Source organism: Staurois parvus, unplaced genomic scaffold, assembly GCF_062004578.1.
Source record: "Staurois parvus isolate SC_StPar_1 unplaced genomic scaffold, SC_StPar_1.0 ptg000031l, whole genome shotgun sequence".
Lineage (NCBI taxonomy): Eukaryota > Metazoa > Chordata > Amphibia > Anura > Ranidae > Staurois > Staurois parvus.
Window position 1 is genome coordinate 5,638,290 of NW_028317827.1, and position 17,109 is coordinate 5,655,398.

At 41.7% G+C, this 17,109-nt stretch overlaps 1 protein-coding gene across 2 annotated transcripts in view; it reads right to left on the reverse strand.

Annotated features, from left to right (window-relative positions):
- The window catches only part of CCDC148 (coiled-coil domain containing 148), a 309,952-nt gene that overhangs the window by 126,531 nt on the left and 166,312 nt on the right, over positions 1–17,109 (reverse strand). For both annotated transcript variants that reach the window (XM_089659739.1, XM_089659740.1), the window contains exons 7-8: positions 15,769–15,864; positions 15,509–15,687 (exon numbers count right to left, since the gene is read on the reverse strand). In XM_089659739.1, the coding sequence (XP_089515865.1) occupies positions 15,509–15,687; positions 15,769–15,864 (275 nt within the window). The remainder of the gene's footprint in view (positions 1–15,508; positions 15,688–15,768; positions 15,865–17,109) is intronic.

Sequence of the window (17,109 nt, forward strand, 5' to 3'; positions counted from 1 at the left end):
AGAAAAACATCATTTAACAGGGAGCAGGACTTTTAAATAGGGTTAAAGAGCAAAACTAAAAATGCATAATTACTTCAAAAAACAAAATTACTTGAGGAATGCGCTAAACCTGTCTGTTAAGTAACGCACCTATAGGATTGTACTAAAGCAAAAATTACATTAAAAAATTTCATTTTAATTGCCAGTAAATGACAGCTCCCAGTCACTTTGTTCTGTTTGTAAACATATGGCTTGGGATTCAATCCATATCAGACCCTTAAGTGTCTGGTATGTACTGTAAGGAGGACCCCATGGTGTGGTTTCCTGAAATGCATATCAGACTCTTATCAGAGTATGCAGCTCCAGGAAAGGGGAACAGTGAGTGTGCGCCCCCCACTCCTCCACCTGGACTATAACATATCACATGCCCACAACATAGGGAAGGTGCATTGCCAAAGGGGACCCTATGATGTCCAAAAGTCCCACAGTGTCCAAAAAAAATACGTCCCATGTTTTCCATAAAATAATGGCCTATAATGTTCACAATCAGTGTTCCAGGACAATACTCTCACTATGAATGACAACAAAGCTTCAGTGCGGTCATTCACGCAGGAAAGTGATTGCTAAGACAAAGGCATCCCCAGCTCCATTCACTGCCAGCCGGGGGATTCCCTATTCAGTAGCTGAATGTAAAAAAAATGCATCAGGGATGCTGGCTGACATCATTGACATCTCCGCCACAATCAGCCTAATGTAGCTGGAGATGCATCATTAGTTGCTGGCAACACAGTCCTGAGCTGCCCCCCTCGTCATTCTTTAGTGGCAGTAATTACACCACCACTATTGAATGAATGCCTGTACAGCCAGAGGTTCGCTGCAGCAGAAAGATGAACAGGTCATTTAGTTAGAAGAAATACGTACAACTATAGTTTGGGGCGAACCCTGCATCACCCTAAACTCTAACCTCATCCCTAGTTGAGGATTCAAGGGCATTTTATTTTTGTGTTTATGGAGGTAAAACAAAGGTAAACAATACATTTAAAGTAAACCTCTGTTTTGCCCTTCTCCAGCTGTTCATACTCTCTTCCTTCTCCTTTCATCCCTGGGAGCAAAAAAATGGAAGTCTTTTGCATGCTCCGAGTTGCTCAAGTTGCGGTTTACACATGGCTAAGCATTCTCTTCCAAGAACTTTTACCACGTTAATGCTGAAGTTGTCATAAGTGGGGAGAAGGTCTCTAAATATTAGTAAATAAAATAAATAAGAAAACTAAATAAAAAAGTAAATAGTGGCCACCTAGTCCAACCTGTGTACAATTTGTGTTCTACTGTGTCACATATACGAGGTGTGACAAATTAATTCCCAGAATGCCCGCGGTGTAGCTTTATGGTGGTAGGTCACACAGCCATAAGCACTCAAGCGTGTTCTGACATATTCTAACTTGCACTCACCTGGGTGGCAGACCAGTTGGCTCAGTCTTTACATAGTAGAAGAAATATCACATGTATGCATTGAACTGTTGGCAGAAAATGTGTCAGGGAAGAAGATTGTCGCAGCTGCGCACACGTGCTTGTGCTGACGAGCACAGGCGGGCTATTTAATCCCTGCTACAAACAGAATGGTGCCTTCTGGTCTACTACTTCCTGTTTCCTGTATCCTGACTCCTGTGATCTCCTTGCTTGATTCCTGACAAATGATTGAACTCCACCTGCACTGACCCGGCTCTCCCTTTGACTATCCGCTTTCTTGCTGCTCTGTACCTAATCCGTCCGATTGATCCTGACCCGGCCTGCCTGACTATTCTACTCTGCCTGTGACTATCCTTGGCTACCAGCTGACACGGTCATCCGCATCTCAGCTACACGTCTCTGCTGCACCTGCTCTCCTGTATCCTGCTACCTGCATCCTGGTATTCCGGGTCTCCACCTGCCAGCTGTCACCGCAGACCCATCAGGCACTCGTGCCTCTCCCAGCTCGTTACTTCCTGTCTACCCTATCAGGGGTCCCGAATGGGAGTGGTAAGAGGACACTCTCTCTCCACATCAGGCTCCACCAACAGGTACGTTACAAAATGAGTGACCGGAATCTGGAGTAGTGAATTAACATCAAATTTTGCATGGAAATTTACAAAAGTGTTAGTGAAACTTTAGCTCTGTCACAACAGGCTTATGGTCAACATTCCAAAAATAAATCTTGTGTTTTTAAATGGCATAGGCTGTTTGAGGAGGGAAGGCAGGGTTGGGGAAGATGCAAATGTAATTGAAAAGGTTATGGGAATTTGTTTGGAGGGAAAGGACGGGAACCCTGGCCTGACACTTTCAACTATGGTAAGCAACAACTTGGGAGAAACTATGGAATCTTGCATATTTAAATCCTGTTTTATTCAGCTGGTTTTTGCTAAGTAATGCTCTGAAGAATTATGTTTTATTATTAGAACTACAATTAGCATCTTAATGAGGTTGTTGAGATGTTAATTTTGGCAAAGAGTTATAAAAGTTGACGAATTTAAAATGTAGAACTTACTTTTGCCAAGCCATGCTTGTTTAGTAAATTAGCTGTTTTGCTCCGTTTTTTGTGGTGTGTTATACAGAACATTCCTAATAATATGTTGTGGCTTACATCAAAGGAAAAAATATCATCCACACTCCAAACTTAGCTCCTGTTGCTGTATTTATTTGGTTGTCAGCAATTTGCCGACAATCAATAGCAAGAGGAGCCACGTTTGGAGTACGGCTGATATTTTTTTCATATCTTTGATGGAGAATAGAGACGGACTATGGTAGCCAGCATCTGGATTGTCCATGTACAGTAGGATAAGGGGAGCAAGTCCTGAGTGGAACTATGGATTTCAGTATATTCTTGTGGTTTTCATGACACAAAGTATTTACTACTTCACCATACTGGTAGCTGATTTCATGCCTTGCACTAAAGCTGGCCATAGACAGATTGAAATTCAGCCGGTTCTGCTCATTCCTTCACCTGTGGTTGAAGGAAAGAAAATTGCATGCTCTACGGCCAGCTTAACTGTGTTTGTGCTTTTGTTCTTCTGTTCTAAACTGTAAGAATGAAACACTATAATGAATTGCCCTTTGTTCTGTATAGATGTCCTACTTAATAAAAAGATTTGTTTGTTTTCTGTGGTGCCCTTTACTCATGCATACTTTTTTCTACATGCTTAGCATGCTTGTAAAATCGAAATCATATTACCAGTCCTTTAAAATTCCCTTTAGCAAATTTAGCACATACAGCCAGAAAGCCATCTAAAGCTATAGACTAAGATTACATCTACTATTTGTGCACAGTTACCAACTGCTGCTGTCAGGAATGGATTCACCACTGGTGCTGGGACTCACCTGCCGTGTGGGCTGCAGTACCAGGGCTGGCCAGCGGGTGCTCTCAGCAGCCAGAAGCTCACTCCTGCAATCAAGCCATCACCTGAGGCTGATTGCAGGAGGTGTATTTAAGGAATGGCCAGGCCTGCAGTCAGTGCCTTGGTGTATTGTTCCTATGAGCCCCTGTACCTGCATCTTGTCTGCTTCCTGCCTTATCCTGACTCTGCTTGATCCTGACTCTGCTTGAACTCTGCCTGCACTGACCTCGGCTACTCCTGACCAATCTTCTGCCTACTCCTTGTACCTTGTCTGCCCGTTAGCTACCGACCCGGCCCGCCTGACTACATTGTGCTCCATATATATATATATATATATATATATATATATATATTATATAAATATATATATAAATATATATATATATATATATATATATATATCAGTTTAGGTTTGGGTTTGTTTCACCTTGTTGTATGTATTTGTGTTAGCTTTGGGTTTGGTTTGTTGCACTGCGTTTATGTTTGTGTTGTCCTTAATAAATTATCTTGTTTACACGCTATACCTGAAGTCTGTGTTTCCCTGTGTCGGTCCACACACCTCTGGTCATTCCCGGAGCCCTGACAGCTGCTGTGAGCATCCTGTACACATAGTTAAATAGTCCCCATATTTTATGGGACTGTTGGCACATATGTCCTTTTTAAAGGCAATGTTTAATGTTAAAAGGATTATTGGATATAATAAAAAGATAGCCCACTTCATAATAAAGTAGATTTCATAATACAGTAGATTGATACCGATTCCCTTTCTAAAACACTGTGAATTTATAAATGGGCCGATAACATGAGGAAAATATTAATACAGTGATCAAGCTCTGGTTTACTGACCACGTTTATGCAGTACTAAAAAAAGCTGATCTGCCCACTTGTTGCCATTGCCTTTTTTTAGAAATAATAAAAGAGACTCATTAGCGACTTTTCAGCTAGTCGGTGGAACCACAGCACTCAGCTGTTTAAGATGATAGAAATTCTTTAGCCTGCTTAGCTCCTAATTAAACCAAGGTTACAGGCAGCAGGACAAGTGAGCAACAAATTTTTGCAGTTTTTGTTATCAAATTTTATGTGGTGATGAGAGAGTCACCTTAAATTTTTTTTCTACCTAACCTGTAGATTTATCTTTTTCCCTCTTAAACCTCTTCATACCTAAATACAATCATCTTTTAACATTGTCCTTTAAACATTTCCTTGGATAAAAAAAAGTTAATTTGTTAGTGTTTTATACTGGACTTGGATATATTTGAACATTTTTTTCCCTCAAAGTGAATATATCCAATTCTCCTATTTTCCAATCAACTTTCTTAAGTTGCCCATGTCTGATTCCCCTCAAACACTAATATTTCTTTTTTTCCATTGTGGTGCCAAACATTAAATCCAGATCTTAGACTTGGCCTTACAAGTAATTTACACAGGAGCATTATTATATTGTCATCAGATTTTGCAGCCTTCTGCAACTCCCGCATGGCCCTGAGTGTTACTTACTGTTAACCAGTATTGCTAACAAGTCTTTGTCATAGTCTCTTATCCCTCATGTCAGCGCCTCTGTCTTCTGTGTCTGCAGACACTTCCAGATATTCCCCAGAATGATGCAACCATGTCATGTGATGCATTACATGACCAGAAAATCCATTCATGTTTCGAGTGGGACACGCAGTCATCTCTCAAGCACTGAGTCAGTGTGATCGATCGATCAACTTGGGTACAACCAGCTTGCAGGATTTTACATGCAGCTAGCAGCTATTAAAGCCACTAGCAGGAATCACTTTCAACACCGACTGCAGGAAAGAAAATTGCTTCATCTATGGCCAGCTTTAGTCTCCAGTCTCCCGCTACAGATTATTACAGTCAGCCTGCACTCTTGCTACAATCAGCAAAGTGACCAAGTGGAGACTCCCAGCCCAACTACAGTTTGCAACCTGTCCCACTCTGTACAGACACATCCCAGTCCAGCTACAACACTCTCAACTACTAGTTCTGCTCAGTACTGTCCTATTACAGTCCTGTTTCCCATTCAATTCCAGTACTGCCTGCTACTGGTGCACCCAGCTACCAGCACAGCCTAGATCCTTTCTTTTACAAAGCTTTATTGCCATAAAACAGGTTAAACATAGGCGACTGTCAAATATTCCACAACATACAAAATATTAGCATGTAAGAGAATAGCTCTCACAACATAATCAAGTTACATGCAATAAGGGTAGCAAAAGGTCCCAGAGGATTTCAAGATCTCATGTAGACAAGCCTAGATCCTTTTCTACCTATGCCACCAGCTAATGGATCTACTCAACCACCTCTACAGCTCCCTGGGCACCGACACTCCTCTGCTTGCAACAAAGACCAAACTCCCTTGAGCAGGTCTCTGGGGGAACACCAGCTATCTCTTTGACTCCACCCCCAGGGAAAGTGGTAATGTAGAGCCAAGAGTCTACTTCTTCAGCTATTCCTTTGGCCTGGTTCTGTATCCTTACATTTTTATACATTAAATGTCTTTTACCATTTAACTGACACCACTATTTTTTTTCAAGATCCTTCTGTAACATGTCACTTTTTTGCTGATTTGTAATAACTCTACATCATTTTGTGTGATCAGCAAAAATGTTAATATTGCTATCTATTTCAGACAGCATTAGATCATTCATAGTTAAATTGGAAAGAACTGGGTCCGGTACAGACCACTGTCATGCACTGCTGCTAACCTTTGGATACAGATATTTGTATATTGTAAAGGACAAAATTAAAGCCCAACTCTGGGTACAGAGATTGTGGTATGTTCTGATCTGGAAATGAAAAGTTACCTCTGCTTGGTTGTAAAAATAAATATCACTTCACAGTACACCAAAATCAATACTTTTCTTTCTGCAGATAGCGCAGCTTCCACTTTATTCAGCCCTGCTCTGAATATGAGAACTGCTGGCCACAGACTGCAGTGTTGAAGTGGCCAACTTTGGTTAAAAAAAAAAATTAAAAAAAAAAAACCTATTGCTCTCAGCCTCCTCCAAATTCCCTATTTTCTGCTGTGATCTGACTTCCTGTTAGATGGTGGCTCTGTTCATTCTCCATGGTTCCACTGTATGTTGCAACATAGCTACCGTTTCTTGCTTGTGCCTGAGATGGACTATGTACTATGAAATGTGTACTGTACTGTGCATAAAGTAGTGTACATGGCAGCAACTAATGTGAACCGCTTGTTCCAAACAAAGGAGAGGTTCAGGAGCTCAATAAGGAGGCAGAAAAATGCGATAAGAAACAATTTTATTAAAAAATAGATTGAAGGGCCATTAAGCAGTGGATGTGTATGGGTTATTTTGGGGAATTAAGAATATTATTTGTCACTTTTGTTTCTTTAAATATACAATTAAACACATGTTGAAAAAAAAGTGTTTTTCTTTGTTTCTGTTATAAAATTTTTGCAAATAAATAATCGTTCTTCATAAATTGTATTCTGCTACATTTGTTTGGTAAAAATACCCCCAACACAGTATATATCATTTAGTTTGTGTAAAAATTATAAAATTTACAAGTTATAGTACATACTGTATATATGAAAACTAATCAATCCTGATGTTCTGATGGCCGATCATCTTCTGAGGTCCTAAAATGTCAGGACAGTGCAAATACCCCCAAAATTACCCCCTTTTTGAAAAGTAGACATCCCAAGGGATTTAGCAAGTGGCATGGTGAATTTTCTGAAGTTGCAATGTTTTCCCACAATTCTTTTCAAAATAAAGAAAAAAAATACAACTCCCCCCCCCCCCCCCCAATTGTTATTTTAACAACTTATTTTTCACACATAAGCATACTTTCAATTACACCCCAAAACACATTCTGCTACTTCTCCCAAGTAAGAGGATACCACATGTGTGAGATTTAACAGCCTAATCACATAGAGGGGTCCAAAATCCAAGAAGTACCTTGGAGTTTTCAAGGAGCATAAATTCCGCATCTAATTTGCCGAATACATTTTTTTGCCACAATGTTTTGGAAAATGTGGAAAGAAAATTAAAACTTTTTTTTTTTCTTCACACAAAGTTGTCAATTTATAAAAAGGTATCTAACACACAGCATGGACATAGTAAGAAATACAGTCATAATACATTCTGTATGTACATTCTATAATGCCTGAAGGAGCACCTTCAGACATTATAGGGGCATAAGTTACACATCCATTTTCTTGACTACCTATGACATTTTTGCCCACTGAGGCTGACAGATGTTAATGGTCCACTAGGGACACCAACAGATGTTGATGGTCCACTAGGAACACCAACAGATGATAGGGCACTATTGCACATGTGGATGGGATGCTGGTACACTGTGAAAGATGTTGATGGGACACTGGTACACTGACAGATGTTTTTTAAGCACTGGTACACTGACAGATGTTCATAGGACACTAGTATATTGTGAAAAATGTTGATGGTCCACACAGACGTTTGGGTATGTCTTGCCAGAACGGCGCTTGCCCCACCTGGTCATTTATGTACAGTAGCGGGTGGGAATCGGTTAAGGAAGGCTTAGACAAACTGATTTGTGTGCAGAAACACCAATGTAATGGAAGAGTTGATTTTTTAAAAGTAATCCTTTGTCCTGAGGTTTTTGTGTGTCTGTGATATTGTCACTTGTGGCACAATAATTAAAGCATATTGTGCGGTACCATCTAAGCCTCTTTAACCGTGCCCCTTTAAGGAACTTCCCACTGGTAGTGCAACTTGGCCCTGACCACCAATTGCCTTGGTGCAATACGCACTGTGCTTTACTACTCTCCATTAGCGCCTGGGTGGGAAGGATTGGGTGATGAGTACCTGCACCTATTTTCTGAGGAAAACAGTCCTGGCCATAGTGGGCAAAATGAATTGGCTAAGGCAATTCTTCTTTTAGACAATAAACAAGATCAGTGAGCCTGGTGAAAGTGGCTGCTATGTTAGTGAATATAGTGTGGGATTTGGTCAGTGATCTATGTATACCTTGGGAGGGGGATAGACTGAGGAAAATTCTCAACTTTGGCACAAGGGACAGCAGCGCTGTTATTTTACCTCATTCAAATTACATTCAAATAATAAAACAGCAATTTTCTTCTGAGAAATTGATTCATTTCAACATCAAACTCCAATATACCAGACTGTCACGAACATATTACTTTTGTATGCTAAATATATTTTCTGCTTTCTATAGAAATCAATTTCCATCATAGGTTTAGTGATCCTTTAAAGACAAATAAGGTCTATTCTTGGTATTCTCCCAATAAAGATAAAAAATATATCATGCAGCCTTTTCTTCCTTAACCCATGCAGAACTAGTAATTAAATTTCAGATTTTGAATGATCATTTCCTATAATGCTTGGGTATTAGCTGTAATACTCTAATTTGTAGTAAGTGAAATGGAAACAAGTTTTTTTTTCTTCTTCTGGGATGCTCACGGATTACTAAAATACAATTCTTACTAATCCTTTTTCAGTTATCTCAATGAAGAATAAAATACATTTTGCCAAAAGTAAAACATGTCAGGTGTCTTGGCTTTCACATTTCCAATTCATCTGATTCTAGGCTTATAAAGTAAAACATAACCCAGAACTGTCCAGATTTCTGTGGCATGAAGTATAAGTAAAACGGAACTGACATGGCCTTGTGTCTAGAGAAAAATATATGTAGTAAAATGTATCTATAATAACAGTTTGATGACCCACAGAACCAATAGGAAGTCAATTGATATCAAACTAGTGTAATTATGCATAAAGTGTATCAAAACCCAAAACAAGAATGTCATATATTGTGGCTTATTATTCTTTCAATGTGGTGCCTGCATTATTGTTTCCTGTTATTTTCACATGCTTACCTTGATACACTTCCTGTCCTAGAGTGGCTACGCCTCTATCTATGGAGGAGTCACTCTAGGCTGTTCTCCTGCTTTGGACTACAAACAGGTCTTCTTCTCCTCTCTATTCCTTGGGAGGCAATACATGTGCGGTTTACAGAAGATAGCTTGTGAGAATGATCACATTGTAGTTACAAGAATACTGCATTTCTGGGAAAATCAACAGGTATTTTTCTGTACTTACTGAAAATGTTCTTAGCTTGGAAAATTAAAACAAATGGGGCAAACATATCTAAGGCCTGGTAAACTGCACAATTTTACATTCTTGTTCTTGGATTTTCGATATGCTTTAAGATGGTAAAGATCAGACAACTCAAATGAGGTTTAATCCCAGGTATTCCAATCTTTGAAAATACATTAATTAATCACTTGCCCTCCAGAAGTTTTACCCCCCAAATTAAATTTACGTCCTTTTTTCCCCACGAATTGAGCTTTCTTTCAGTGGTATATAATCGCCTGTGCGGTTTTTATTTTTTTGCGCTATAAAACAAAGACCGACAATTTTGAGAAAAAAAACAATATTTTTGACTTTTTGCTATTAGACATGTTCAGTAAAAAGATGTTTAAAAATCAAATTTCGTCATACATTTAGGCCAAAATGTATTCTGCTCCACGTCTTTGCTAAAAAAAATCCTAATACATGTAAATTAATTGGTTTACGTGAAAGGTATAGCTTCTACAAATGGCAATATATAGGCCTACTTCTTGACCCTCATCAAGGCCCTCTCCTCCAATCCTCGCCGACTCTTCTCTGCCTTCAGCTCTCTACTCTCTCCACCCCCACCTCCACCCAGCACCTCACTCACTGCCCTTGAGATTGCCAATAACTTCAAAAACAAGATTGACACAATTCGCAAAGACATTGCCGCAACTCACACGCCCTCTCAACCCATCCCCTCTCACACAGCTACCCCCTTATCCCCCCTCCCCCTCGACATAACCCGCAGGGACTTCGTCGCTGCTCAAACTCTCTCCAACCCCCTTCACCCTCACTCAGCTACCCCCTCATCACCCCTCTCCCACGGCCCCACCACTGCTCTGACCTCCTCTTCCACCCCACCCTACATTCCTCATACTGAAGCTCCCCCCACACTCCGCACCTTTGACCTTACTACCATTGAGGAAGTCTCCAAGATCCTCTCTGATGCCCGCCTCACCACCTGCCCCCTCGACCCTATCCCCTCACAACTCCTACGACCTTCCTCCTCCTCCATCCTACGCTCCCTCACCCACATCTTCAATCTCTCCCTCTCCTCAGGCACTTTCCCCTCCCCTCTGAAACATGCACACATCACCCCCATACTTAAAAAGCCCTCCCTGGACCCCAATGACCCAAACAACCTCAGACCCATCTCCCTGCTCCCATTTACATCTAAACTCCTCGAGCACCTAGTCTACACCCGCCTATGTTCTCACCTCAACGACAACAACCTCCTCGATCCCCTACAGTCCGGCTTCCGTCCCCTACACTCCACCGAAACTGCCTTACTCAAACTCTCCAATGACCTGCTAACCGCCAAAGCTAATGGCCACTATTCAGTGCTCCTACTCCTTGACCTCTCTGCGGCCTTCGACACAGTCGACCACCCCCTCCTCCTCAAAAAACTGCACTCCCTCGGCCTCAGAGATTCTGCTCTCTCCTGGCTCTCATCCTACCTGTCACAACGCTCCTTCAGCGTTACCTATAATGCTACCACCTCCCCCTCACTCCCCCTCTCTGTTGGGGTCCCTCAAGGCTCTGTCCTCGGGCCCCTTCTCTTCTCCATCTATACCTCCGCCCTTGGCCAACTCATACACTCTCACGGCTTCAACTACCACCTCTATGCCGACGACACACAAATCTATCTCTCAACCCCCCACCTCACCCCCTTGGTCTCAGCCCGAATCACACACCTACTGAGCGACATATCAGACTGGATGTCACTCCACTTCCTTAAATTGAACCTCTCCAAAACCGAGTTTCTTGTCTTCCCCCCAGCCCGGACACCACCCCCATTGATTTCTCCGTCACGTCCAACAACACTACCATCAAACCCGCCCTGCAGGCCAGAGTACTGGGTGTCATTCTGGACTCCAACCTATCCTTCCAGCCCCAAGTCCAATCTTTAACAAACTCGTGCAGACTCCACCTCCGCAACATCGCCAAAATCCGCACGTTCCTAACCCCAGAAACCACTAAACAGCTCATCCACTCCCTCATCATATCACGACTCGACTACTGCAACTCCCTCCTCACTGGCCTGCCTCACTGCTGGCTATCCCCGCTTCAGTCGATCCTGAATACGGCTGCCAGACTCATTCACCTTTCCAACCGCTCTGTCTCCGCCACCCCCCTCTGCCAATCCCTCCACTGGCTTCCGATTGCGCAACGGATCAAATTCAAAATCCTAACGCTTACGTACAAAGCTGTCCACCATACTGCCCTGAACTACTTCACTGACCTAATATCCAAGTACCGCCCAGCACGCACACTCCGCTCCTCACAAGACCTCCTTCTCTCTAGTTCCCTGGTCTCCTCCTCCCATGCCCGCCTCCAGGACTTCTCCAGGGTGTCACCCATCCTCTGGAACTCCCTGCCCCAACCCATCAGATTATCACCTACTCTCCTCTCCTTTAGGCGCACCCTGAAAACCCATCTCTTCAGGGAAGCCTACCCCACCCCCTGCTAACTTGCCAACCTCCTCCACTCTTCCTACCACTCCATCCCCCACAGCTATCTCCTCCTGTGCCACCACCCCCTCCCTCCTAGATTGTAAGTTCGAAAGAGCAGGGCCCTCGATCCCCTCATGTTTTGCATTGTATTGGTATTGTTCTGTCACATGTTCTGTCCCCCTTTGTAATGTACAGTGCTGAGCGAACTATTGGCGCTTTATAAATACTGTATAATAATAATAATAATTGGACTTTTTTTTTTATTTTTACTAGTAATGGCGGCAATCAGCAACTTATAGCAGGACTGCGGCGGGCATTCTGACACTGGGGGGAACTGACTTGGTGTTAATGACATTACCAGTGACACCAATACAGTGATCAGTACTAATAAAAAGTACTGCCACTGTACTAATGGCACTGGGCAGGAAGGCGTTAACATCTGGGGTGATCAAAGAGTCAACTGTGTGCTCTTTTACACGATGTTCTGTGTTTGTGCTTTACTGTATGCACACTGCTTTGCATGGCTGCGCGGTGCACGGCCATGCAAAACAGTGTGCCAGAGCTGACAGGGAGGAGAACTGTTTTGTTTACTAACAGTCGTCCCCCCGTCGGAGATCCCCTGCAATCACCGGATGCCGGCGATTAATTACCAGTGATTGACAGCCACGGCCGACGTCACGGGTAGGTTGCGCACGCCCCCCCCCCCCCCCACTCGGCACTGCAAAATCACGTATATATACAAGTGATTTTACACACAGCTGCCGCCCTGTAGCAATATTTCTGCTATGAGGCAGAGCTTAAGCAGGTAAACCTACGTGTGTATCCTATCATCATGTGTATTTTACCATACCATTCAAATCATTACAGGTTGCAAAGCTTGGGCCTGAAAGGTGGTCAGGAGCATAAATATCAGCAAATGAGTTTTAAAAGCCAATAATTAGCAAATGCATACCCCCCGCAGTACATGGACTGTATTATTATTCTTTATACAAAGTTTTTAACCACTTGCCGCCCACCAACAGTATATTTACTGCTGGCGGGTGTCAGCTCCACACTCAGCGGCGTATTGGTACATGGTGACTTACTGCCGGGTTTTTGGGTGTACGTGTGTATGCTGCGTGCTGATATTAGACACAGCATGAGTTGTCAGCAGGTTACAGCCAATGATTTTGGCTGTATACCGGATGATTGGCTGTGGCCAATCACAGCACAGAGTTTTGTGTTTACAAATATACCGGACACAGAACATCTGGCTGTTACTCTTCCTGAAATCAACTCTGAGTTCAGGGAGAAAAGACAGTCAGATCCTGTGAGTAAAAGCAGCACACATACACTTGTTAGGCATGCAATCACCCCCTTAATTGCCCTCTTGACCACCTCTGTCACCCAGCCAATGTCATTAGTACAGTGTACAGTATTATCAGTGATCACTGTATTAGTGTCACTAGCGGTGTCAGCGTCAGTTAATGTCCATCCCAGCCAGTGTCAGTTAGCGCCAGATTGCCTTCCATACTCTCACAGTCACACCATAAGTTTCTGATCACTGCCATTGTTACTATAGTTGGATAAATTCCAGTATACATAATATAATTTGTAGATGCTATAACTGTCACACAAACCAATTAAAATACATTTATTAGGATTTTTTTAACCAAAAGACATGTAGCAGAATACAGTTTTGGCCTACATTTAAGAAGACATTTGATTTTATTGGATAGGTTTTATAATGGAAAATAGAAAATATTGGGTTTTTTTGTTGTTTTTTAATTTTCAGACTTTTTTTCATTTATATAATAAAAAATAAACCCAGTGGTGATCAAATGCCACCAAAAGAAATATTTTGTGTTAAAAAAAATTATATAAATTTTATTTGCATGACTGAGCAATTGCCAGTTAAAGTAACAGAGTGCTGAATAGCAAAAAAAAATGCCCTGGTCATGAAGGCGGTAAAACCTTCCGTTGGTCATGTGGTTAAAGTAGAGCCAAAAGCAAAACTTTTTTTTGCCATCTGCTTCCCATTGGGGAGATTTCCTTTCACTTCTTGTCCCATTGCCAAAACAAGAAGTGATAGGAAATCCCTTAATTCTGTGAACAACCCAAAATTTGGAATGTCTTCACTTTAGATGATAACCAATAACATGACAAATAGGGTGAATCTCCTGACGGAGGACATAGACTACAGTAAAAACATGACAGGTATTCCAAACCCTCTCCATTCCATCCAAAATAATTAAAAAGGTTTTGCCTTTAGTTAAACTTTAAATATAACCTAGTTTGTGTTCTATAAAAGCAAATTTGTGTTTTGCCCATGCAGTGAAAAGACAGAAGTTTGCTTTAATTTATCTTTCCTTACTTAAGAACACATAGTTGTAATTTGTTCTTTACCCTGCCATTCCATTGAGCTGCTAGGAACAAAGAAACTATCCAGTACTTTTGAGTATTGAGAAGCGTGTGACTCACTCTGTCTGTAACACTGGACCAAGCAACAACCACAAGCTCTGTCATTTGGGAAAAGTCCAAAGCCCTGTGTAAGCTGTGACTTGAGTGCATTATAGTTCACACAGGGTGGCTTCTCCTGCTTCTGAGCAGCTGATCGCAGGGACAGGAGTGCAAAGGAAGTCTGTGTTGCTGGGAAAGGGGCATTGATGTAAACAGGTTGCTTTAACATGCATGGGCTAAGCATGGGTTTACTTTAAACTGGAGACAATAAGGCTAGCCATGGACAAGTAGATGTTGCAAATATGTTGCAAATCACTATACAATTTGCTCTTCTAAGGCTCTATGTACACTGCAGCTGATAAACTCACGTTTAGGAGCTTTTCTGCGTTTTTTTCAGCAGCCCCTGAACTCACCCTAATGTTTTCCATGTACACTATGTCATTTACAGACATTTACAGGCAGTTGAGTTTACAATATTTTTTGGAATGCGCTAAACGTGCGTTCAGGGGTAGATTATATCAGCGTTTCAAATGCCAAATGCTTGTAAACACGGCTAACCGCATTCATAAGCCATTGGAAAAATGTTTTAACTCTTCCATTTCCAGATGTTGTCCAGAGCCTTTTTTCATCATGAAGAATGCATGCAAAGTGTTTTCCCGGTACTCAAATGGACCTGTTACACCATACTTTTAGGTTTCACATGAAAGAAAATATGTTAGACACTGCTGCAATAATTTCTGCACAGAAATGAGCTGGAACACATCTAAACACCACAAAAAAAAGAGACAGCTAATCTCAACAAATACAAATGCTCTCTCTGCTTCTGCTCGCTCTATTTCTCTCAAAATGTCTGAAATAGTAAATTTTTTACTATTTTTCAGTGCATTCTGGGCATTTTGGCAGGTCTCCTGATGTTATCTTTAAAAAAAGCTTCTAAGCGCAAATGCTCATAAATGTGGTATGCAAACGCGGCTAAACAGACATTTTTTAACCTACGTTTTTCCAGCAGTCAGTTTCCATCGTTCAGAAGTGTTTTCCAAACATGGAGCCTTAGAAATGATCAAGTGAGAAGTACCACTGCCACTATCATCCTAGATCTGGTGAGACATATGCTCAATGAAAGTGTTGTCCATTTCACTGGAAAGTCCCTTGAATGTCTACTGAAGAAAATACAGCATCTCACCTGTCTAGATCTTTTAACTGTCCATCAAGCTCTTTCAACTTTTGGGTGTAGAGGTCAACAAGCTGCTGATATCCACTTAGTACAGAAGACTTCAGTTCTGGATATGGACATGCTATCTCCTGCAGAATAACAGGGATTTCTCCTAGCTGATCTGAAAATTCTTCTGCATGAATACGTTCCTAGGAGACAATAGATTTTCAGTTGAAATAACTATCATCTCTTTATGTTCTATTTTTAAATCACAGTGTCTATTTCCTTACCGGAATATCATATTCTAAAAGTTCTTCCTCCAAAGCCCGCTGCTCTTGAATTAGTTTTTCAATTAACACATTTTGCTGTCTTTTCACAGATTCAACCTTTGTATATAAAAAGGAAAATAATGATTTGACATTCCTGGATAATTCACTCAATAAAAATGATAGAATAACTATCCTCTGGTGAAATGCAACATTCGTAGCCCTGAACAAGGGCTAAAAGGCAGCCTTGGCAATGCAAGTATACGAGGTGGTATCAAAACGTTTTGTAACACGCCAACAGATGGCAGCACAAGGCTGCATGCACAGTCACAGGGAGCACCGAACTTCATACATCTGTGTGCCAAAAGACATCATCCTGTGTACATTGGTGCAATTCTGACCATGTGTGTTACCACATCTGGTATTTCATTATGAACAGAAAGTAAAAACAAAGAGCAAACGTGAAATTCTGCGTGAAACTGGGCAAATCTGCCACAGAGACGTTTGAAATGATTCGGCAAGTTTACGACGATGCTGTAATGAGTCATTCAAGGTGTTCTGAGTGGCACGCACACTTCAACAGTGGAAGAACATCACTGAAAGATGACAAAAGATCAGGAAGACCTGCAACGAGCTCAACCCCCGAAAATGCCCTGTTCCCGAAGATGAAGATAAAGCCCAAAGGTCGCTGTTTTGTCAACATTGCAGAGATTCAGCGATTTGCCAAGTTTCACGTTTGCTCTTTGTTCTAACTTGCTGTCCATGATGAAATAGTACATGTGGTAACTTGCATAGTCAGAATAGCACCAGTTGCACAGCCCCCGATGTACACAGGATGATGTCGTATGGCATACTGACTTATGAAGGGTGGTGCTCCCTGTGACTGTGTGTGAAGCCTTGTGCTTCCATCTGTTGGCATGTTACAAAACTAGTCTTGAAACCTTTTGATACCACCTCGTATACACATAAAATGTAATATTGGCTCGGTTCTGCAAACTGCTCAAGTGGTTGCAATGGCAAAAAACCTCTTTAAAACATGGACACCAGCTCAGTAGGTGTTAATAGGCTCTTTACCTCCGCAAACAAATTTAAGCCCAGGTTTACACTAAATGTGGCTTTGAAATTGCGCTTCTTTAGCGCAATTTCAAAGCCGCTGATCAGTGCTACTTCATGTGCAGCTTGCTGGCAGATGTAAATGCAAGTCGCACATGAAATCGCAAAAATAGTGCAGGAACCTTTTTAAAAATTGGTGTGGGTTGTACTCATTTGAATGGTTTCATGGCCAAAAATAGAGTGTGACTTGTCATGCCACTTTGATCTTTCAAGTCACATGACAAGTCACACCAGTGTGAACCGGGACTCACA